The sequence below is a fragment of the Aedes aegypti genome, chromosome 2, assembly GCF_002204515.2.
Source record: "Aedes aegypti strain LVP_AGWG chromosome 2, AaegL5.0 Primary Assembly, whole genome shotgun sequence".
Taxonomy (NCBI): domain Eukaryota; kingdom Metazoa; phylum Arthropoda; class Insecta; order Diptera; family Culicidae; genus Aedes; species Aedes aegypti.
The window spans coordinates 413,165-435,450 of record NC_035108.1 but is presented as its reverse complement, the minus strand read 5'-3'; the positions used below and the strand labels follow the sequence as shown (position 1 = coordinate 435,450).

Sequence of the window (22,286 nt, the reverse complement as noted above, 5' to 3'; positions counted from 1 at the left end):
ATGTTGAACAATAGGTTCGAAAGCGCATCTCCTTGCTTCAATCCATCTAAGGTTAAGAAGAAGGAGGTTGAAGTCTCATCCGCAACCCGCACACTTGATTCCGATTCATCCAACGTTGCACGAATCAGTCTAATCAGTTTCGCCGGAAAACCGTGTTCTATCATTATCTGCCATAGCTCATTTCTCTTTACTGAATCGTACACCGCCTTGAAATCAATAAACAGATGGTAAGTCTGCAAGTTGTATTCCCGGAACTTATCAAGGATTTGTCGCAAGGTAAACATTTGATCCGTCGTTGATCGGCCCTCACGAAAACCAGCTTGGTGTTCGCCGACGAAGGACTCCTCCAGCGGTCTCAATTTGTTGAACATAACACGCGACATTATTTTGTACGCCGAATTTAGGAGCGTTATTCCTCGGTAATTGGCGCACTCCAATCTGTGCCCCTTCTTACCATGAGGGCAGATATGCTAACATATTGTTATAAATTTCGAGCTCAATAGGTCCAAGACAAAATAAACAAATCTGCTGAAGAATTTCAAGTCGCCCTCCACAAATGATGTAGCCAAGGTGGGTCATCACTATAAAATCCAATAAAATTCAAATTCAGCCAAAATAAAATATATTTAGTGTTTCATATCTGCCAACTATAGCAAAAATAATATATTATACATAATGGATAATGCCTACAAAGTGCAATAAAAGTATTTTAGAAATTGAGAGAACGTAACACGATTGATTTCTTTTCATCAATGATGCTGAAGATTTTGTTTTTATCTTTGAAATGTTTGATGGGTTTATTAGAGTCGATTTCAACACTGATGAAACTTCCAATAATTCAACGGGTAGAAAATTCTCTCGAATTCCTGCGAAGTGTGTCCTTGTGTTTACAACTTACGATTACTTGAAGGGCATCCCAAATATGAAGAAAAGGATGAAGTATGGTATTTAAGTATTAAGTATGGTATTAAGTATGCGTATTTAAAAACAAGCGTAAAAAATGATTGATTCACAGTAATAACGAATACTTTTGTTTGAAAAAAAGATATAAGTTGTAACTTACAACTTAAAAAAACGCAAAATAATCATGTCACGATCTAAATTATTCTAAAAATCATTTCTATTGCAATTTTGGCTCAAATACTCACCTGTCTAAAGTTGTACTATTGGGATGCAAGCTCTTTCAAAGATTCCTCCAAATAGTTGGCAATTAGCGGATACACCACATCGTATTGGGAAATGTTCTTCTGTCGAACGACGGCTCGATATTTTTGTAAAGCCCCTGTGATCAGTTCCAACCTATCACGTTCCGAGGAATGTGATTCCAACCACTGAATCAGTTTCTCATTTGACCACCCGGCTGTAGCATGTGGGCTGGCTAAATCCGGTCCAGCAAAGCCAAACAACATGAACAGGACAATATAGGATGGTACCACTCCACCGGCTCCCGAAGTGTGCTCTATCAATTCCTCAGCCGAAACTGCCAGAAGCGATGACATGGCTCTCAACAAGCGAAAGCTTTTCCCTAAAACCGCCAAATCAGGAACAATGGGCTTCAGCGCCAGTTCCAAATGATGGCAATCGGCTTTGAGTCTTTGTCGGCCAGAGTTGGAGATTGGTCGCAGAATCGAAACATTCTGCACGAAAAGCTCAATGCATCGAGCAGCCAAATGCTGTCCGCTTTCATCGATCACTGACTTGTCCGCGAATGGAACAATGTGGGAATTCCACGAACGCACCAAGAAATCCTGTAGCTCTTTCATGTAGAACGACGGGCCAGCCGTGGAAATCGATGCCGTATTGAGACCCGGTTCGCGGTGCATACTTAGCAATATTATATTCACGGCAGAATGAATCGACGCTATCAGTTGTTGCATGATGGCAAGGGTTATCGTACGACCATCGTTAAGACTCTTTTTCAACTTGGTCGCCGAATCGGTGCTGACGAAATTCGGGCCTAAGTTTTGAATCAGTCTGCAAATTGCTTCGTGGTGGTAGTGGACAATGTTTGCCAGTGTAATATTCTGCGACTGGGATACATTGGGATTATCTGGAAATAGCAATAAGAAAGTTAATAACCGTTAATAACAAATCTTCGAGCTGTTTAGTGGAACAGGGAGCCAGATCCTATTCCTGGCAATTTTGATACACTTCGGCAGTGGGGTTTTAGAAAGCTACTGAGCTTTCATATTTGGCCACAATATGCGTCGTACTGAAATGCTTCTTATTGCAAAGTTTCAGATAATTCGGCCCAAAAAATACCCCATGCCAAAGTGAATTATGGAAGTGCACAAGAAGCTCTACACTCTTCCTATAAATAAATGAAATGAAATACTATAGAATTTATTACCATTAAAGAATATCAAAAAATACAAACTCTAGTTGAATTGAACGTACTAGAGCGGTTTCGGTTTTCATTTATTTGTTAATAACCGATTTCAATAACTTAAATTTGATTGCCATGGGCAAAAGTAGAGAGTTTTTTCTACCATATCACATTGTAATGAACATTTTGATTTACATTTGGAAAGTTTCTGGCAAAGTCGTTAAAGGAACTCATTGGATATTTTTCGCTGACTCGGATTAGAATTTCTCCCAAAATATTCTTTATTTTTATAAAATTTTCCGTTAGAACTTTGGTGCGTTTCTGACATTTTAATAGAAAAATAATTCCTAAGGTGCAAAGCTACTTGGACACTTCCATGATTCACTTTGGCATGGGTATTTTTTCTCGGTCGAATCATCTGAAACTTTGATATAAGAAGCACTTTAATACGACGCATATTGGGCCACTTATTAGCTCAGTAGCTTTCAAAAGACCGCACTGCCGAAGTGAATCAAAAGTGCCAAGAATAGGATCTGGCTCCCTACATGAATGACAATTATGATAAAAAAATATTATTAACTTGCTGTCTATTTTGCCCGCTCCCCATTCTCTACCGGAGAATCGTCTATCTAGCACAACACAAACGTCTTCAGCGAATTTGCTCATTTCTTCTAACTCTATAACTTTGCTCAAGAGGGCATGAAGCTTTTTGAGTTATGTGAGTTAATCAAATTTGTCAAATAATCCACTTTAGCCAAACCGTCATTGAAAAAATATATGTTGAAACTTAAGTTATGTGAAAAAACTGAGAAAATTTGACCGAAATTCGTCCATAAAAATAACATAGAACTGACCCTCAAGAGGTCACCATTTTAAATGAAAAATCGGAATAGTTGCAAACGTACGAATATTGTATAACGTATCTGCCAAAGTGCTTTGTGTGGATCCTACGAAAGTGCCTCATTTAAGGATATCATTTGATCTTCATCAAGTAGCTGTAGTAGAGTTTTTCACCAAATAGTAAGCAATATTTTCTTCAAATATTCTCAGACGAAGCTCTTCATTTTCTTCATGAATTATCTGATAGTCATGCTACAAATTTTAGGAAATGCAAGTCACCCCTAGTAGTTTTGCCCATGTTGCTATACTTACCCAAAACTTGCTGCGTGTCGCCTCCAAGTTTCACATTGCGTTCTATTCTGTTCCACAAGTCTTGGTTCGATGCACAAATTACGTCCGTCACCTGACGCGTCAGACGATCATCCACAATTGCTGCATTCAACTCCGTAGAAGCCACTCGTACGACGTTATCGATAACTTCCTGGTTCGGAAAGTCTATATCGACCAGCACCGTTTTCAAATTGTTGGCGCACTTCTCCAGATATCCGGCCTCCAGTGCCACAAATGTCTTTTCTCCAAACACAAACGCGTTGTCGATTTTCTTCTCCAGGGCACGTGCCACGGAAAGCATCTTCGGAAGGCCCTGCTGAAGCGCTTGGTAAACGTGCGGCTGAGCAGTCGAAAACGATTCGATAAGTTGCTTTTCCAATTTATTCCAAAAGTCCTTGCCTATGGTTTTGGCCATGGTGAGGCAATCCTCCGACAAGGGTAAGCCCAGCAAACAACGCTGTAGAAATGCTATCTGCTGACAGTAGCTGTAGAATTCGTCCAAGAAGAGCCATTCCAGAGCTTGCCACAGTTTGGTCCGGAAGTGAGTCGAACTGCCCAAAACCGGAGCCTTTCCGGGACCTTTCGTGGAACCTCTATCAATCTTGTCTTTGTTGTTGCTGCCGGAAGATGTATCCTGCTTACGCAATTTTCCAACATCCGAAGCCGCGTAGCATTCTTTTATAGAATCTATAGAACATTAGAAGAAAAAAAAATAGAAAATCATGTATGAAACGGTCTCACCTGAAATCACCATTAGGCATACCTCTAATGTATCTCTGATAAGTGGCCGAAATGTTTTCCAGGCACTTTGCAAGTGTTTTTAAATTGAGGAAAATTTTCAAGCAGTTCTTTGTTTCGTCTTCCTTTGCATTTTGAATGCCTTGGAATAGATCCCTATTGGCAACCTGAAAAGAAATTACGGATTACTCAAAGCTTATTGATTCCTTATTCCAGGGAACTTACCTTCACAAGACGAGCCTTCACTGCGGTCATGGCAGAAATTTCATCTTTCAAGAACTCTATTTGACTCAGGTCAACGTCTTCCATGACGCTTTCAAGTTCATACACGATCCGTGCCTGTTCCGGAAGTTCCGTCGCCTTGTCCAAGGCTTTATAGATTTGCAAAAACCGGCCACTTTGCCGGAGGACATGGGACGCCTCATGCAAATGGCCCAAGATTTTGGTTTGCGTTTCCAGCTGTTCGTACGGAACGTTAATCTGTTTCTTCAATCGGTCCGCACTGTGCTGCAGGGAGTCAATGTGGCCGGAAATGGAACTGATGGCCGTGTGGAGTCGACCTGCGTGATTTGCCTGGGACAGAAGCGCTCCATACTGACCGCGGACCTGCGTCTGCAGATGAGCCGAAATTTGTTCCAGACCCTCGGACAACTTGGCTATCTGCTCCGTAATGGTCATGGTCGTGGAAAGATTCGCTTTGGCCTCCTGACGATCCTCCAGGAAGATTCGGAAGAAATCTAAACCCCGTAATCGCAATTAGTGGCCTCATCTTTTGCAAGTCACGGAACAACTTACCATCATTTTGCATCGTATCGCAGATATCCGGTTCGGTTTTTTCCATGATTAGAGGAAATTCCGATTGAGTAAATTCCGATTCCGTTGAATAAAAGCTGCAAATTCGGCAAATTCTCAAATAACAAAACTTTTGGTCCTTCCAAATTTTGATGCGGCCACGACACCGAAAGTAAATTTTATGAATGAACTATTCAATGATGATGATGATAATGATGACGTATCGTACTCTATCGATTCCTCTTTGGCTTTGATTTTCTCCACAATAACTATGGATCCCAGAGCAGGGTGGCACATTTTCATCAACATGGTTACGCACAAAATTGGTTGACTAAGCACGATTTTTATTATTTGATGAAGATATTTTTTAAAGTAGTTCATTTTCGTGACCGAGCCATCACGTTTAGTTTAGTTAGTCGTTACTCCCAAGCAGTGTGCAAGAAGAATGTTATCTTCTCACAGGTCGTACAGTCACGAAGCAAAGGTAAAATTAAAAAAATGGTCCTAATAAAAGCTAAGGGTTTATTCAAAAATTTCATAATGCCAAAAATGGCTATTTTCAACACTCACCCACCCACTCATAACACTGTTTGTATGGATATTTTATAAATTTTGTATGAGTCGTAACATCACGAGGACACCAACCCCCCCTTTTGGCGTTATGAAATATGTGAATGGGCCCTAAGTATGCTGTTTCGTTCAAGAAAAGTAAAGAAATTCCTTGACAGAATGGGTTCAGAAATTTCCTACAGAGAGCCCCCTTTGAAATGACATTTCTTCTCAACTGCGTACTGTGATCAGAAAAATGTGATTTCCAGGATCATTTCTGGGAAGAAATAGGACATACACAATTAAATTATTTCACCGACCTCAGTAAAATTTTTCGTCGAGAACACAGCTGAGAATTCGATAATTTTTAACGCCGAATCTCGATACTTATTTTACCGAGATTTCGGCAATTCGATTTTTTTACCGAGATCTCGGCGAACGTTACCGAGATTCGGTAAACGTTTACCGAGATGTCGGTAAAAGTTTTACCGAGAATCGTCAAATTATTACCGAGATATCAGCTGTTGGGTTCTCGGCGAAACCGTTTAAGTGTGTAGGCGATTCCTTTTCTTGTCAGTAGCAAGCCTGTTAGGCCATTTTCAACACCCACCCACCCTCTCATAACGCATGACCTGTAACATCTCGAAGACACCGACCCACTCAGCGTTATGAAATAAGGGTTTATTCACATATTTCATAACGCTGAAAATGGCCATTTTTTGACACCCACCCGCCTTCATGTAACGCTTTTTGTATGAAAATTCTACAAAATTTGTATATGCCGTAAGCAGGACACCCACCCACCCCCTTCAGCATTATGAAATTTGTGAACAAGTCCTAAGTGAAGGGATTCACCGTGGAAGCAGATTAAAATTAAACAACTTTCAGTTCATTTCCTAGCACATCTATTTTCATCTCGAACATTTTTTCGAAGACATATTCTGTCAAATACCCGTCACTGTACAAACATCGCTTACACTCTAACAATAAGCCCTTATGAAATATGTGAATGGGCCCAAACTAATAATTCCGCGTTTTGGATAATACTGACAAAACGTGTACAATTGAAGAAAATATAGCGATGAAATTGTAGCTTGATTGTCCATTCACTGCTCTTAACTTTTCCCCTATCGATAATCATACTATTTAAAAAACACAAATTTGTAGAATACGAAACTTAACTGTATGTAAAACAAAACTGCTCATAAATTATGATCTTGTGTTTTTATACGAAAGCAATGGTTGAATTTGAAATCGTAAACAAAACACGGCGAGAGTGACACTGCAAAAAAGAAACAAGCCAAACACGGTGGACGAAATTGAATCCAAATTTGAAACACGGTGTAAAGTAACAGGCGATATTAAATATTATATCGATGACAGGCTTATAAGATTATAATTTTTTTATGAGCTGTTAAGCAAAATACCTAAAAATAAATGAAAACCCGAATTAGATACTATACCATTCAATTCCACTAGAATTTGTATCCTTTGACAGATACGCGTATTTTGATATCAGCTGTATAAGGCCTTCTTCAGTATCGTGTACTAGTCTAACGGCACTGAAGACCGCCTTACAGATGAGGTCGAAATACGCGTATCTGTAAAAGGATACAAATTCTAGAATTATATAGTACAGTACTAGATTCGGTTATTCTTTTATTTATTTATGTACTCATTATTATCTTGAAAACATAATATTATTTGCTTTCTCGTTGTTATTGATTTTTAATAAGCCCTAAACGCGAATCTCTCTCGAAAACGACTTTAACTTTAATGTTTTGTTCAATTTGTGGTTAGTGTGTAGGAAGCATGTGACATTCATATGACAGCTTCGCCCGTCGAAATCGAACTCTTTGTTGCATCATGTCGCTGTGCGGTCGTATTTTCCGTCGCTGGAATCATTTTGTTACGCTAAAACAGTACGAAAATGTCCAAGTGGCCAGAGGGAACCCCCAGAACCTAGTGCAACGCGTCAACCCTGCCTTCGGTGGTAAAGTTTTCGTGGCCTGGCACCCGGAGCCAACATTTCCCTACGAGTGTTCGAAACCCATCGAGAGAACCTCGGTGAAATCCGGCCCATCGTTGGTGCGTGACGAACTGGTCCTGTCCGGAGCCAGCCAACTGAAAGCCAAACATCCGGAAATGGTACGCGAGGAGCTCTCCAAAGTCACCTTTACGACAAAACATCGCTGGTTCCCGAGAGCTCGCGACAAGAAAGCCAAGAAGACTCCAATGGATCGGGAATATCTTTAGGTGGGTTCTTCAATAGAATAAATCAGATTAAAAGCAAACAGGTACTGGCTGTTATTTCACTGTAGATCTTGAGTTTATTCCGTTCGTCGTTTCTTCACCAATGAACCCAGCAGATCGGAAATGGTTGGTATTGTAATCTGGTCTGTAGAAGCCGAAATTTCCGTTGGTTCCTTGGCGGTGTTTTTCAGTTCCCGATGGTGCGGGAATGTGGGCATCAGTTTGGGATCACATGGCAGAGGAGCTTCTTTGAAATAGCTGCTCTGGAGGCACTCTTCTGCCGTGGCACGCTTCTTAGGGTCGTACATGAAGAGGAAATTTAGTAAGCGAAGTCCCGCGGAGGAAAGCCAGGCAAATTTCGGTTTCAGATTGTTGTAGGGTTGAGACCTGAGTGTGAAATTTTGCACCGCTGGCAACGATGAAAAGTCTGGCCAAATGGTTTCCGATGGAGTTCCCAGCAATTCGATGATGAGCTCGATCTGAGAAATTTCACTCACTCCAGGCAAAAGCGGTTTATGGGCTAACAGTTCTCCTAGAATGCATCCTGTGGCCCACATGTCCACTGCTGTAGTCTGAACTTTTGATCCGAACAGTAGCTCTGGAGGACGATACCAAAGAGTTACCAGTCCAGGGGTCATTGGTTTATCGGAATCGCTTATGTATCGTGCCAATCCGAAATCTGCAATCTTCAAGCAGCCTTTGTCAGTCAGCAGCAGATTCGAAACCTTCAAATCTCTATGTATGATGAATTGTGAATGCAGATACTTCAATCCTTTCAGCAGCTGATTCACAATGCATTTTACTTGCGACTCGGAGAATGGTGTCTCCATATTGTCCAGCAGGGAAGCCAAGTCCTGTTCGCAGAATTCCATCACCAGAAAGATGCTTTCCAAACTGTTACCCACAACCACCTCCTTTAGCTTGACGACGTTTTCGTGGTTACAGTTTTTCAAAATTTGAATCTCGCGTAGGCCACTGACCGGAAAACCGTCTTTGAACATTTCCTGATCGATCCGGACCTTCTTGAGGGCAACAATTTCTTCGTTCTCCGTGTCTCGTGCGCGAACTGGAAGTAAAAGATTAAACATATCAAGCGATTGTCCAACGAATTCAAAAGATACACATAATTATATCTTTTTTTATTCCTTTGTAGTGCCATTTCAAACATTTCTTATACATATTAAAGTGTTCTGTGTGATACAACATTATCGTTCTAATTTGTTAACAACATATTACATTTCATTTGCCATGGCAGTTCAGATTTTTGCAGGTGAGATGCATTGTTTATAAGAGAAAAAAAATCGATTTTCAATAAACTTAACCTTAATATATAAATCACTTATCGTGGCAATCTTCTATTGCCACCATTTTGTCTGATTTGTTGATAACTTTATTCGCTATACGATTTGCAACTGTGCTGAAGATCAATTAACGATTCAAACTATTTTTTTTTTTAATTTTTAACTTCACACTGTGAGATAGGTAATTATAATTTAGTAAAGCAATGGATCTCGTATGAATTGGTAAAATTACAATGTAAAGGTTGTTCCCAGTTTTTAACTGAGTTACAACCAATCTACAGAAGTAAGATACTCACATACGATCCCGTAAGTTCCTTCACCAACTCGATTACACTTCATGAAAGCGTTCACATATCGACATCTGCCATACTGAAAGGCAGAAGCATTATTAGCCATAGTATCAATTTATAAGCCTTAATAACTTACCATATCCTTAATCGGGATGTTTGTGAACTTCTTCGAGCGGAACGACATCAGCGCTCCCTTCCGGACAATTGGCCCTACCGGATCACTGCTGCCGGATCCGACAGCGGCTTTATCCGTGACTTGTTTGCCATCATGCTCGGCCTTTCGTTTGTCTGGAAAAGAATAGCCGATGAAATGGAAAGAACCACGAATTGGGAGCGTCGGAACAAACCTTTGGTCATGATACAGGCAGTTTCCTTTCGGTAATGGCAAAATAGTAATATAATTTTAACGATTAAGAGAAGATTTGCAAAATTTGTGGCAATCGAATGAACAACAAAACACTGATGATCTCTCGGCTCGGCAGTGCGTGCGTAAAAATTATGTCAAATGACAGATACACGGTGAAACTTTTTCACACACATGAATGCGCTGATCTCTGGACAAACATTAGAAAAGGGCCCTTCGACATTTGTATACAATGGGTGATATGAATAAAAAACGAACATCAATTCTGGAGCTCGATGTGAAAAGGTCGTAAGTAACAAAAGTAAAAAATCGCGTTTATTTCACCATTTGGTAGATTCTGTTCAGCTTATCATGCTGGTAAAGTATCATATCGATATCATATTTCTTCTAAAATAAAAAAATAAATTGACACTTTGACGTAATTAACAAAAATTAGGAATAGTAAAAATTTGTTCATTCGTCCTATTGCGCATTAGGTCCAATGTAGCAAAAACACCAAAATTAAAAAAACGCGTATTCGACCTTTTTTCTTTCATCTTGGGTTTACAAAATCCCCCCATAATCAAAACCTGCTAGCTCAACACAGTTAACTATTTACTGGAGCTCGATTTGAAAAGGTCGAATGTGACATTTTTGACTATCTGAGATAACTCTCCATGAAGTTTCTCAAATAAAATTAAATTCCTATTTCAAGCAAATAGCTCAAAAGTGTTCAATATACGTATTAAGACGCAAAATGAAATCCCCTTCAATAAACTATCGAACAAAACCATGAAAATACACTCAATTTATTGATTTATGATCATAAAAAAGCTTTCCGTCGATATAACATTGTTTGTTGTTCATTCGACCTAATCGATACGACCTAACGCTAGTCACCGCTGCACTTCGAACGGGTACGTTCAGACGTTTGACATCTGAAAATGTCCATACGTCAAAGTACGATCGGACTGATTGGTGTCCAGTGAAGTACATACGACCCACCGTTGTAAACAAAAATAGAGAATTTCAAAGAATTTCTGAAGTTTTCTGCATGAAGGTATGTATTTCGTGAAGTTGGCAAACGATTTATGCGATCAGCGATGTTGCTCAGAGCAAATCCCCATCTGCGCTGAATGTCAACTGTAGAAAAAAGGCAACGGAAGCGATTATGGATGGGTTTGTCGGATGGATAATGGATTCATTGTATATGTTATATCGTTGCAGGAACATTCATAAGGCATCATTAGTACTTCTGCAGTAATGCTAAAGGCCGAAAATTAAACCAAAGTTGAACTAAGAGTGCAAATTGTCACGGAGTGGATCTTTAAACCTTTCCCTAAGGTCTTCCAAACAATCGGAAACGCTGTAACTTGATTTCCTAGGAAACGATACAGCACCAAGTGTTGCTTTGCTGTTTGCCAACATCTCAGTATAAATTTTATTTGCAACGATATAACATATACAATGAATCCATTATCCATCCGACTAACCCGGATAAAAACGTATCATTCAGTGAATGGAATAAACCATTAATGTACAATATAACGTTTTGGATACAATACAGCGTATTGTAATTTAATGTCGAAGCAATATTATTCTTGTTTGGATATACAATTCAAAAACAATATAATATATTGTAACAGAACATTGTATTGTTTTTAATTGGTTTTATACCTTACAATTTTGGTCAAATTCCTATTTTCGCGTAAAACAACTGTTGCTTTTCTCTATGTAGCTTTGCTGAAAGAAATTAACAAAACAAGTTCAGAAAGCAAGAAATGTTGGGTGAAAAATATTCAAAAAGTAAAAATAAGTAGTTTTTTAGAAGTCACTTGACATTAGCTGTAACGACGAATGCAACCATGATACAGTTCGTTGAATTGTTTTTGTATTGTACAACAATACACGAATAACTAATCAAGACAATACACGAACAATACATCGTATTATATTTTCAAAATGTTTGTATGAGATAATATCTATATTTGTATTGTTACGATACTTAACCACCCATACATTATATTGCAAAAATCTCATATACCATACAGTGAACTGTTCAAAACAATATATTGTACTGTAATTGTATTGTCATTTTACAACATACTGTATTGTGTTTCCAATATATTGAATGGTACTGTTACAATACGTTATATTGTTTTTGTATTGTATTTTTTATCCGGGAACCCATCCATAATCGCTTCCGTTGCCTTTTTTCTACAGTAGACATTCAGCGCAGATGGGGATTTGCTCTGAGCAACATCGCTGATCGCATAAATCGTTTACCAACTTCACGAAATACATACCTTCATGCAGAAAACTTCAGAAATTCTTTGAAATTCTCTATTTTTGTTTACAACGGTGGGTCGTATGTACTTCACTGGACACCAATCAGTCCGATCGTACTTTGACGTATGGACATTTTCAGATGTCAAACGTCTGAACGTACCCGTTCGAAGTGCAGTGGTGACTAGCGTTAGGTCGTATCGATTAGGTCGAATGAACAACAAACAATGTTATATCGACGGAAAGCTTTTTAATGATCATAAATCAATAAATTGAGTGTATTTTAATGGTTTTGTTTGATAGTTTATTGAAGGGGATTTCATTTTGTGTCTTAATACGTATATTGAACACTTTTGAGCTATTTGCTTGAAATAGGAATTGAATTTTGTTTGAGAAACTTCATGGAGAGTTATCTCAGATAGTCAAAAATGTCACATTCGACCTTTTCAAATCGAGCTCCAGAATTCCAAACCCCACAGGAAGGTGGAACGATTATTGCAATACCAACGCTTTATGTATCGTTTTAGCACCACTCCACATCAGGGCGTCGATAGGCGCGTGGTGTATGCTCGGGCCTATCGATCGCAAGGTTCTTGGTTCGATTCCAGGTTGCCGCTAAAAAGTTTTTTGTTTTCAAATTCTGGTTTCATAAGTCAAAATTAGGAATTTCAATCCGTTTTCTGGTGGTGAATTTTCATAAGGGATTCCTATGTTTATCGATAGTCCATTTGCCTGAGTGTACGCACGGGCCTAACGATCGCAAGGTCCTTTCTTTCGATTCCAGGTTGCCACGAGAACATTTGTTTTTGTTTTCAAAGTTTGGGTTCATAAGGCAAAGCTATGCACTTCAACCCGATTTAAGCTAAGTATGCTCCCAAGTAACCACAAGCATTATGACATTGCACGTTTTCTACTGTATATCAACAACATTGATATAACATTGCCTTTATTTGACATATTTCAAGAGCTTGTAACTTGCTGGCCGTGTTACTCCCAGCCTAGATGAGACCCCCGTCTCCAAGCCTCAGGGTCGGCGCTACGCTCGTGACACTCCGCGAAAGAAAACGCTTACAGATAGGCTCAAGTAAAAATCCCTCTATTGCGTGGTCTACACAGTTAAACCAAATCACCGACTTCAGTAATCTCATTACCGAAATCTCAACAGCTGAACGGTCGGTAATCAGTTCGGCAAACGAATAAATGACTGACCTTTCGGTAATCTGCGTTTCGCACCTCAGCTGTCAAAACTACCGAGTTTTCGGTAAACGTTTACCGAAGATCTGTAAATACGGCACACGGGTTTGTTCCTCCGGATAACCAAATTCTTATTATTAAATAGTAAAACGTAAACGTATACTTCACTTTTTTCACCTTTATTTTATCATTTAATATTGCACTATATATTTACACATGATTGGATAACCAAATATCAATTAACATAAATCAATCCATGAACTTATTTTGCGGGTACTGGGGACTTGTGCTGGGCTGCCGGAAAATTGCGGAACCGCAGCGGTCGTTGCAATCCTGAAATAATAACATTAGTCCATATAAAAACCATTTGGAAGCTGCTTTTTACTCACCTCTATCGTATTCCTGTATTGAGTAAATCCTTAGAATGAACTTTTTATTAATAGAACATCGGCAAGCTAAAATTTTCACCACGACGCGTCGAGGTAAACAATTAAACACTTTCAATTTGCCAAATTACCGATTTCGGTGATCCACTCCTTAGTCTACCGAAACTTCAGTGAAATATTTTACCGTTTTCGGTAATACTGGTGATTCACAGAAGGTTCGGTGATTTTTTTTGACAGCTCAACAGTTGACTACCGGAGATCGTTAATTTCACTTCTGACATACTGTCAAAAACTCACCTATTACCGAAACTTCGGTAGTTCGGTGAATTACAGATCTGTTATGGTAAATTTATTTACCGAACTCTCACACTCTGTTTGAGTGTGTGTGTACATTTCGTTTGGAACTCATTCTTTCGTTATCACCTAATCGTGCTCAATATTATGCCATGGAGTCTGCAGACTCCAGCTCTGGATTCAAAGAAAATTCTTGCCATGAAATCTGTGAGAAAAATGTCCAGGTTTGCAGAACCAAAAGCAAACCCCCCTTCCCTGTCAGCATACGCCAAAGTTCCCACCCGGGTTGGTTACCCGATTTTCCCTAAGGTTAATCGTACCCCGGCCAGTACCACGAGGAGGTAGGGATAGGAGTTGCTGGGCAAGAGGCTGAGGACCACACAAAGGGGTCTATTTTATTCCTGCAGGTACGCGAGGTACCAATGATACGCCATGCCTAGCCATTTACCGTGCAATGTTTGATCCATTTTATAACATTTTATAACATCACTTTATAAATTGTACTGCTGCATTAATATTACTTTATAAGTTGCTTCATTGCTAAACATAATAATTAAAAACAAATACTTCATTATTTAAAAAATCAGCTTCAACACAACTCTCGGTATGAGCCATTTTACAAAGCAGGTCAAATGACAGGAGACCTGGGATTTTTCAATCATCGTCGTCAGTTTTCGCGATGATGATGGTTGATGACTGTGCGCATTTCTAGCGTAGCTTTTCATACAGGCGAAAACTAAAATTAAGAAAAAATATTAAAATATTTCTGATCACAAAAGTGCCTTTTTATGTGCAATATGGGTAACAAAGAGGTAGCTGATACAATGACTAGGTGTAATGTTCCGAGATGAACTAGCCCAGGGCTAAAAATCTCGTTAATAAAGTCAAACCAACCAACCTAGGTGTAATGTTGCAGTAACGAACATTTTTGGATCTCTTTTTTGTCAGTTTCTCCATGTCACCGTTTGGTAAGATGAGGCGTTGTTAAAAATCACGCTGGATTTAATCCCAGGTCTCCTGTCAGTTGACGCCGTTGCGGCGATCAGCTGTTCCGAAACGTCTCGTAAAATGGCTCATTGGGTACTTTTGATCCAAAATACAGTTATTGCAATACAGTTAAAATCACTCAATTCAATGAATTAGTGGAATGACTCAGAATTGAGTACTTTACAAACAACTCAATTTTGACTTAAATTTGAGTTGTTTCGGTTCTCCGTGTATCTTCAAAGATCTGTCAGTTGACATCATCATTAAATGATTTTGCAATCAGCTGATGGTTTCGAAACGTAGTGTAATGCAATGTAATGTGTTGAGCCGCGAGCGCGAGGACGGCGAGCAAAACAAAAAAAGAAAAAAGCCGCTTTAGTTTGTTTACAACCGTGGAATGTTTCACTTCACGACCGCGTTTTCAAAATTCCGATTTCGGCATTCGAAACTTCTTTTCCATTTTTGTTCTTGTTTCGCTCAAAATTCGTTGCTTTTTGAATCAATTGGAAATGGACGGAATGAATCTTTACAACCAGGCGTATTACGAAGTAAGTTTTTACAGAATCAGCTGCATCTTAGGTGCTTAAATATGAACATGTTTTTGTGCAACTTGTCAGGCCTTGTTAAACAACGAACGTGAAACCGAAAGGTGGAAATCCTACAGAGCGGAACACGAAGAGCTCAAAGACAATTTGAAAATGTACAGCAAAGAGCTGAAAGTCGATATCTTGATTCCGGTGGGGTCGAAAGCTCTCATTCCGGGCCAGCTTTATCACACCGGGGAAGTAATGGCAAGCCACGGATCAGGTTACTTTTCCGACTGTTCGATAGAGCAAGCCAACCGGATCATTGACCACCGGATTTCAACCGCAAACGAGGTTCTGCGGAAGTACGAGAAGGAAAGGGACATGTTCACCAGTAAGGTGGAGATTCCCTTCGCGGAAGATGCTTTCAGTGGCCAAGAAATCATTGAAGAGTACGATGAAGCCCAAGAGGAAGTTTGGCGCAAGGAACACCGGATACGATCCCGAGAATCTAAACTGCGAGAAGCTCAAGAACGGAACAAAAGCGTGGTTTCGGAAACGGATCAATCGTTAATGGATCGCTTGGAAGAGCTAGAACTGATGGAGGAATTGGAACAAGAAATGGATAGTCTGGAGATTCCGGTTAAAACAGATGAACAGTTGCGGAAGTTGATGAGTGGGGAGATAAAGTTACCCACAAAGCCAAGAGTTGCCCATGGAAAAAAGACAAATGGTATAGATAAGTTACCTCACGAGGAATCGGAAAAATCTGTGGTAGAATTCGAAAACGAACAAGTCGAAATTGAAACCACTGATGATGAGGAGGAAAGTTCGGATGAGTCTGAAGAGGAAGATTCTTCTGTGGAATTCGTGAAACTTTTACAAGACACAAAGGCCATGAATAAAAAGGACAAAGTGCAAGCGTTCAAGAATAAACTCAATGAAATCAGTACAAGACTTCAGAAGGAAGGCATTAGCATCGATGAAAAGGTTAGCCTTTGTGATTTGCGATACGAAGTGGAAGAGGCTCTTGATTTCCTCCATCCTTCCTGGGAGAACTCAACCGTTGATACAAAAGAAGGCTCAGTTTCTAAGAAAACAAAGTCTATTAAGTTTGCTGACAGTGACAGTGTGAAGATTATAGATGATAACGTCGAAATGGAAGAAAGTAGTGTGACCTCCAATGATGATTCCCGCAAAACATTACAACTCAAAATTGTTCACTCGCCGGATGGTGGTTCTCCAGCTCCCAAAGATGATGATCAAGAGTCTATTGGCAGTCCGGCAGATATCTATCGTTTGTTCGAACATTGCCTGCGAAAAGAACTTCCTCTATCGTCGCCGGTGGGGAAGAAATCGATTCTCAAAAATCGCGAAATGGTTTTGGCGGAAACTCATATGACGGAATCTCAACCGGCAATTGTTAGGAAACCTCGCGAAAAGCCAGAGATTGCACCGGTAGATGTAAGGAAATTCGTTTATTGGATCGGTTTGTTAATAAATATTGGCACTTTTTTTTTATATATTTCTAGATAATGGGTGACGTAGTGGAACACAAACCCGAAACTAGTTCACAAACTACTGTGACCCAACCATCGACAATCGTTGGCCAAAAGAAGGTTAGTCGCTTTAGGCAGCAGAGACAGTAAATCTTCCACATCTAAGGTAAGTGCCCAAAAACTTTTGTTATAATAAATCTAACTAGACAAATCAAAAAGTCTCGTAAGTGTTCCGAAAATCCTACTGGAGGTTCAAAATTTTGCGAGGTGAATAACACAGCGGAACAAAAATAGCAGGGCAAACAATCGTCAGATTCTTCACTTCTTTGCGTTTAACGTTTCAAACTACCGCCATCTACCGGTCTTGTTGCACGAAACACCTTTTTTGTGCAACATGCTCACCAGATGATGATGGTGTAAACTGGGCGATGGATTTTGAAGAAATTTGTTTTAAGTGTTACGTCTGTTTGTCTGTGATATAATGATTGTTGCTTCTAGAGACCGAGAACACCTCTACATCTTCACAATCAACCACGGAAAGGGCGTAGATTAGCGAGGGAGGAATAGATTTGGGAGTCATCCCTGGTCGGTGATGCTATCCATGGATAGGCAGGAAAAATACGATTCTCACTCAAACTAGTATCAGTATTATATAAAACAGGAATAAGGGTTTATGTCGACAATTGTAGTGATGAACCATCCATAGTTTGTTTCAAAATTAAAAAACGTAACGTTGTCACGATAAAAATTGTTATCGTTAGCATGAAACGAGCTCATCAGTTAGAAATCCATCCTCGACTGGACACGGATATCTTTCGTACTCTCACAACGCGAACCGGACACGATTGATCTTGACAGAAGCATGTAACAGAATCAAAAGACCACACACTACTCCTTAGAAGGGGAGACTAATACCAGAGAATATGTTTATACTAGGGAAACGCGGCGAAAATTTGACTTTGTTTATAAACAACCAGAGGCGTCGCGTGGCCTCATTGTCAACCTGTGCACTTCTAAATTAGTATCATTTTATTTTTCATTATTAGGTATACCGCGGATTCTAAATATTTTTAATAAAAATGTTTGTTCAAATATAATTTTCTTCTAATTTTTCAGTTGTTTGAAAACGTTTAAGATAACATATGCTATTCGGGTTGTTGAGTTTGATTTATCAATTAAACCAATAGTTTTTCTATTTTACCAATTTTTCATGATTATGGGCAAATTTTAAATTTGAACATAAAAATAATTCTAATTATGCGGGTCATAAGTAACGATTTCAGCAGCACTGACGAATAGAATAACTGTTCAGTAACGATCAGTATTTTTTTTTTATTTCAATTCAAAAATTAACACTTTCTAAGTACATCTTGAAGAAAAGTCAAAATGTGTTTTCACATTTCAGTTGTGAAAAATAAATAAATAAATAAGATACTCAAACATTATTTACATTTTTGATCATCTTAGAAATTGAAAATAAATGTTTGAGCTATCAAACATACTTCAGATTTTATTATTTTCTTCTTGCTTTGTATGAAAAATATAGTAAAATTTGTATTTTGAAAATTGACCATACTTTTTTTTCTATCAAACTAATGAAACAAAAATATTTCAGGGTGTTTTTTTTTTTGAAGATTGTGATTACATAATAGTAGCATTCCTAACTATAGGTCGCTTTGTTTCTATTCGCCCTACTTCTTCTGTTTACCCCGTTTTAGGAAATCTTAAAAAAAAAAACAATATCGGTTTCATCGTGTAGGGTCCATAGTGGCAGTATGGTCCACCTAGGTAAAGGTTCTTGAAAAGCATAGAAACACAATATAATTTAATCGTTCCATACGCTTAATTTGTAGTTTGAAGTATCTTTTTTCATACCATAGTTGTGTTTTGTAAAAAAGATTACTTAGAATTTCGTTAAGATTTTTTTAGAAAAACAATATTGTGTGTGTGATTTTACTTATCCTGCTTAGTGCACGCGTCATGAAATATGCTGACTTTTAAAACATACTACAAAGGTGAAGATGCTGGGGTTTACGAAAGACGCGACCGCTCTTGAGTTAGTTTTCTGGTTGTCATCTGATTGGCCACCGTAAGTACCACCGTGCTAATGCTGCATGTTATCAGCGCGTGTTTTAACCAGTGAACAACAAAAAGCAACAGCGTGAGTACTGAGTGCCAAGCCAACTAGCAAAAACTTCCTACCGCCAGCCGCCAGAAAAATCACGCTTGCACTTCACACCACAAGCGTGAGAGCAAGCAAAATGGATCTCTCTCGTGGACTGATTTCTCTCCTCTTGTCTCGCCATCCGCACGCTCGAACTGATCAAATTTGTTAATGTAGCAAAACTGTGCACCGGCCAGAGTGGACGCTTTGGCTACTAACACACTGGCATTTGTAGTTCAAAAAGCTTTCTACCACATATGCAGGATTGCGTGTACGATACAAGGCAGCGCGTTTCCCGATGAGAGTGCACGCGTTGGTTTCCATCGTCACAGCAGCAAAGTGTAGCATGGAACAAAATGTTGCGGAGCATACATCGCGCGAAGCGCGTTAGGAAAATTAGGTCTCAGATCCCGAGCAGAAGAAAATAACTACTGAATACCAAATTGAGGTATTCCATACCAGATAATTTCCAATACTACATACCTGAATGAGGTATGAATTAGCCCTGCATAAGAGGTAAAATACCTCAAATAATACCTCAAGCATATTCTACGCACACCAAACTGATAACTAGATCAGGTATTGTAATACCTCAATAATACTTGATGGATTTTCATATAAAAATGAAATTTTTCAATTGTAGTTCAATACCTCCAGCAGACCTCAATAGCTGTTTAATACCTCAATGAAGTATTTTTAATTGTTTGAAATATTATCTTCAATACTATTATAATACCAAATTGAGGTATTGACAACTGAACAATACCTAATTTTGGTATGATACCAAAAAATGGTATGCATAAGTTATTGGGGAGTTATTTGTTCCTCCTCGGGATCGCATGAACCAGCTATTGCATTTCATTTGCTTAGCAAAAATTTAAAAATTGATAGGTGAAAATTATGTTGCAACCTATCAGGAATAGAAAAAACATGAAATGGGATAAATTTTGTTGGAAGAATTATTATATTGAACTCCAAAAGCAGTCATATTGTAGGTGGTTTGGATGAGCGAGTTGCCACCTGTGCAGTGCACATGTTGCACATGCGGACGCGACGCCTCTGTAAACAACATTTGCAATGACTATCAATAGTTGAGGTCATTCAAATAATATTTAAGTGTGTCATCCAGTCAGTCGCCAAAAGAAACCAAGCTTATCAATGACGTCACTTTCGTATCACTTTTCACTTCCATCGTCCCTTTTGCGTAACATCTTTTTGAGTCTCATTGAATTTGCTCGATTGGAACCACGTTTGACGGTTCAATTGGAACCTTTGGTCTCAGAATTCGCGCTTCTCTATATAAATAAATTCTCTGACTAATACCACTGTGGAACACGTTTTTGTCTCAAGCACCAAAATACCGCTATTTACTTGATTAAGAGTTGAGAAAAGAGAAACTGAAAAGTAGATTGGAGTACCTTGTACCTTTCAATTCCGTCCTAAATGCTTATCTTTGACAGATACGCGTATTTTGACTTACACTTGCATTCTACTTATCAACAAAGTTCATAATACTTTCAATGCTCAAAAGTTATTTTTTGATAATTTAGAAAAGTATTGTATTTTGCCATATAAGAGAAACGAAGAGTTTTGTGTGGAGAATGCAAGCATGTTAAAAAAATCGATTTAATCTAAATTTTATCGTGCAATTTCAACCAAATTATATGTGAAATTAAAAGTTAAAGTCCTATTTTGCATGCTTAGGGCCGATTTCTTTACCTTCGCTTAAGCTGTAAACCACATTTACCCATACGATTTAAGGCCTAAGCGGTGGTGAAGAAATCGTTTATTAGTGGATTATAACACAAACAAGTATGATAAACCATTTTTTTTTATAAACATCAATAAAACTAGCGTTTTATACAACTTTGTATAAAAGTTACCTGTAGCTAAAAATTGTTACGTTTTGGAACATTTCTGAAAACGGCATCAGATTCAGCAACCCTAAATCTAGTAGAGACACATAAGAAAACCACAGTTTTAGCAAATTAAAACTGTTGTAGGTAAATTCTAATCATTCTGGATGTATAGATACCATTTTAGGTTTTGTTCGGTAGCTCCGGTATTGAAAACCGGAATTAAAAAATCACGTTATGAAAGTTCCGTCCTCCTATATCTGAGCAAACCAGCCGAGTGGAAGTTTAACACTACCGAAAAACTATACATTACACATACTTTGCAATTGGATTAAATGCACAATTTGATGTGAAATTTGCGAAAAAGTTACACGTCTTCTCGCTGAGAATCGAACTCACGACTCCCTGTTCTCTAGATAGGGCGTGTTATCCTTACGCCAGGAGAGAACTCATGGACGCAGAAGTTAACCTGAATTCGATTTCAGCTCAATAATCACGTTTTCCTCTTTCACAAAGCGCACCTCTTTCGGAAGAATTAGATGCCCATCCAAATACAACGCTTTCTATTTATATCCAATGCCTACACGCAATAAAGGGTTAACATAAGCGCTCGCACCGGCAATTTTCAGCAGACCAGAAATGCGCTTGATTTTACCATGTCTGTAGTTGGAATCAGATTGTTGTAAATTATTTCTGTCAAATGTACCAGTAATGCGGTGGGGTGTACCGTAAACATAGTAAATTGGTCTGAATTTCCATGGTAGTTTTAAGAATGGGCGTAGTCAGCTAAAATAGTTATTTTTACCACATAATTTTTTCCCGTGTAGCCCGATAGCGCGCTATTGAAATACCGCACACCACTCGACAACGACGTGCTGGCTGAGATTTCTATAGTGCGGGCTTCCAATGGGTCGCGACGTTCTCAAACGATCGGTTATGGAACATGAGTCCGTTGCTCGATAAATACAAACAAACTGACAACACTAACTGTAGTTATAGGAAATAATCTACAGTTTTATAAGTCTCTCGACTTTCGTCCAAATGTGGGAAATTGTGACATGTACGGAACATTCAGAACCTGCTTCCGTATTACTAAATGACCCACATTTAATGAATTGAGTACATTTCCAAGCCAAAATCACCGTATGATAAATCTAATTTGAATTTTTTTTTCATCAATTGAAGTGTTCTTGGACCATTCAATAAGATTTTTGCAAATATGAATGTGTCGCATGACCTCGTGCTACAAAATATTTGAATTGAACATTTTCGTGACAACTTAAGGTGAAGATAAATCGAAGCTAAACCTTGAATTTTAAAAAGTACAAATTTGA

The 22,286-nt window shown here is 38.8% G+C and overlaps 4 protein-coding genes across 7 annotated transcripts in view; 2 read left to right on the top strand and 2 right to left on the bottom strand.

Moving 5' to 3' along the window:
* Nucleotides 1-599: 599 nt before the first annotated feature.
* LOC5566133 (conserved oligomeric Golgi complex subunit 5) lies at nt 600-5,235 on the bottom strand. Its single transcript, XM_001650444.2, has 5 exons — nt 5,030-5,235; nt 4,460-4,971; nt 4,260-4,401; nt 3,479-4,183; nt 600-2,050 (listed from the first exon to the last, which is right to left on the bottom strand). The coding sequence occupies exons 1-5, from the start codon at nt 5,073-5,075 to the stop codon at nt 1,164-1,166; spliced, it is 2,292 nt and encodes a 763-aa protein (XP_001650494.1). The 5' UTR covers nt 5,076-5,235; the 3' UTR covers nt 600-1,163.
* A 2,159-nt stretch (nt 5,236-7,394) lies between these two features.
* LOC5566137 (39S ribosomal protein L42, mitochondrial) lies at nt 7,395-7,875 on the top strand. Its single transcript, XM_001650445.2, has one exon. The coding sequence runs from the start codon at nt 7,442-7,444 to the stop codon at nt 7,829-7,831; it is 390 nt and encodes a 129-aa protein (XP_001650495.1). The 5' UTR covers nt 7,395-7,441; the 3' UTR covers nt 7,832-7,875.
* A 5-nt stretch (nt 7,876-7,880) lies between these two features.
* LOC5566134 (cyclin-dependent kinase 10) lies at nt 7,881-9,911 on the bottom strand. The gene is made up of 4 exons (XM_001650446.2): nt 9,767-9,911; nt 9,556-9,707; nt 9,426-9,498; nt 7,881-8,894 (listed from the first exon to the last, which is right to left on the bottom strand). Exons 1-4 carry the CDS (start codon nt 9,774-9,776, stop codon nt 7,906-7,908), a joined length of 1,224 nt encoding a protein of 407 aa, XP_001650496.2. The 5' UTR covers nt 9,777-9,911; the 3' UTR covers nt 7,881-7,905.
* A 5,357-nt stretch (nt 9,912-15,268) lies between these two features.
* LOC5566138 (golgin subfamily A member 6-like protein 22) overlaps nt 15,269-22,286 on the top strand; it is a 165,230-nt gene continuing 158,212 nt past the window's right edge. For all 4 annotated transcript variants that reach the window (XR_002499306.1, XR_002499307.1, XR_002499305.1 and 1 more), the window contains exons 1-3: nt 15,269-15,457; nt 15,527-16,897; nt 16,966-17,098. Coding sequence is in view for 1 of the 4 variants with exons in the window: in XM_001650447.2 (XP_001650497.2) it covers nt 15,419-15,457; nt 15,527-16,897; nt 16,966-17,082 (1,527 nt within the window). In the remaining 3 variants the exon portion in view is untranslated. The remainder of the gene's footprint in view (nt 15,458-15,526; nt 16,898-16,965; nt 17,099-22,286) is intronic.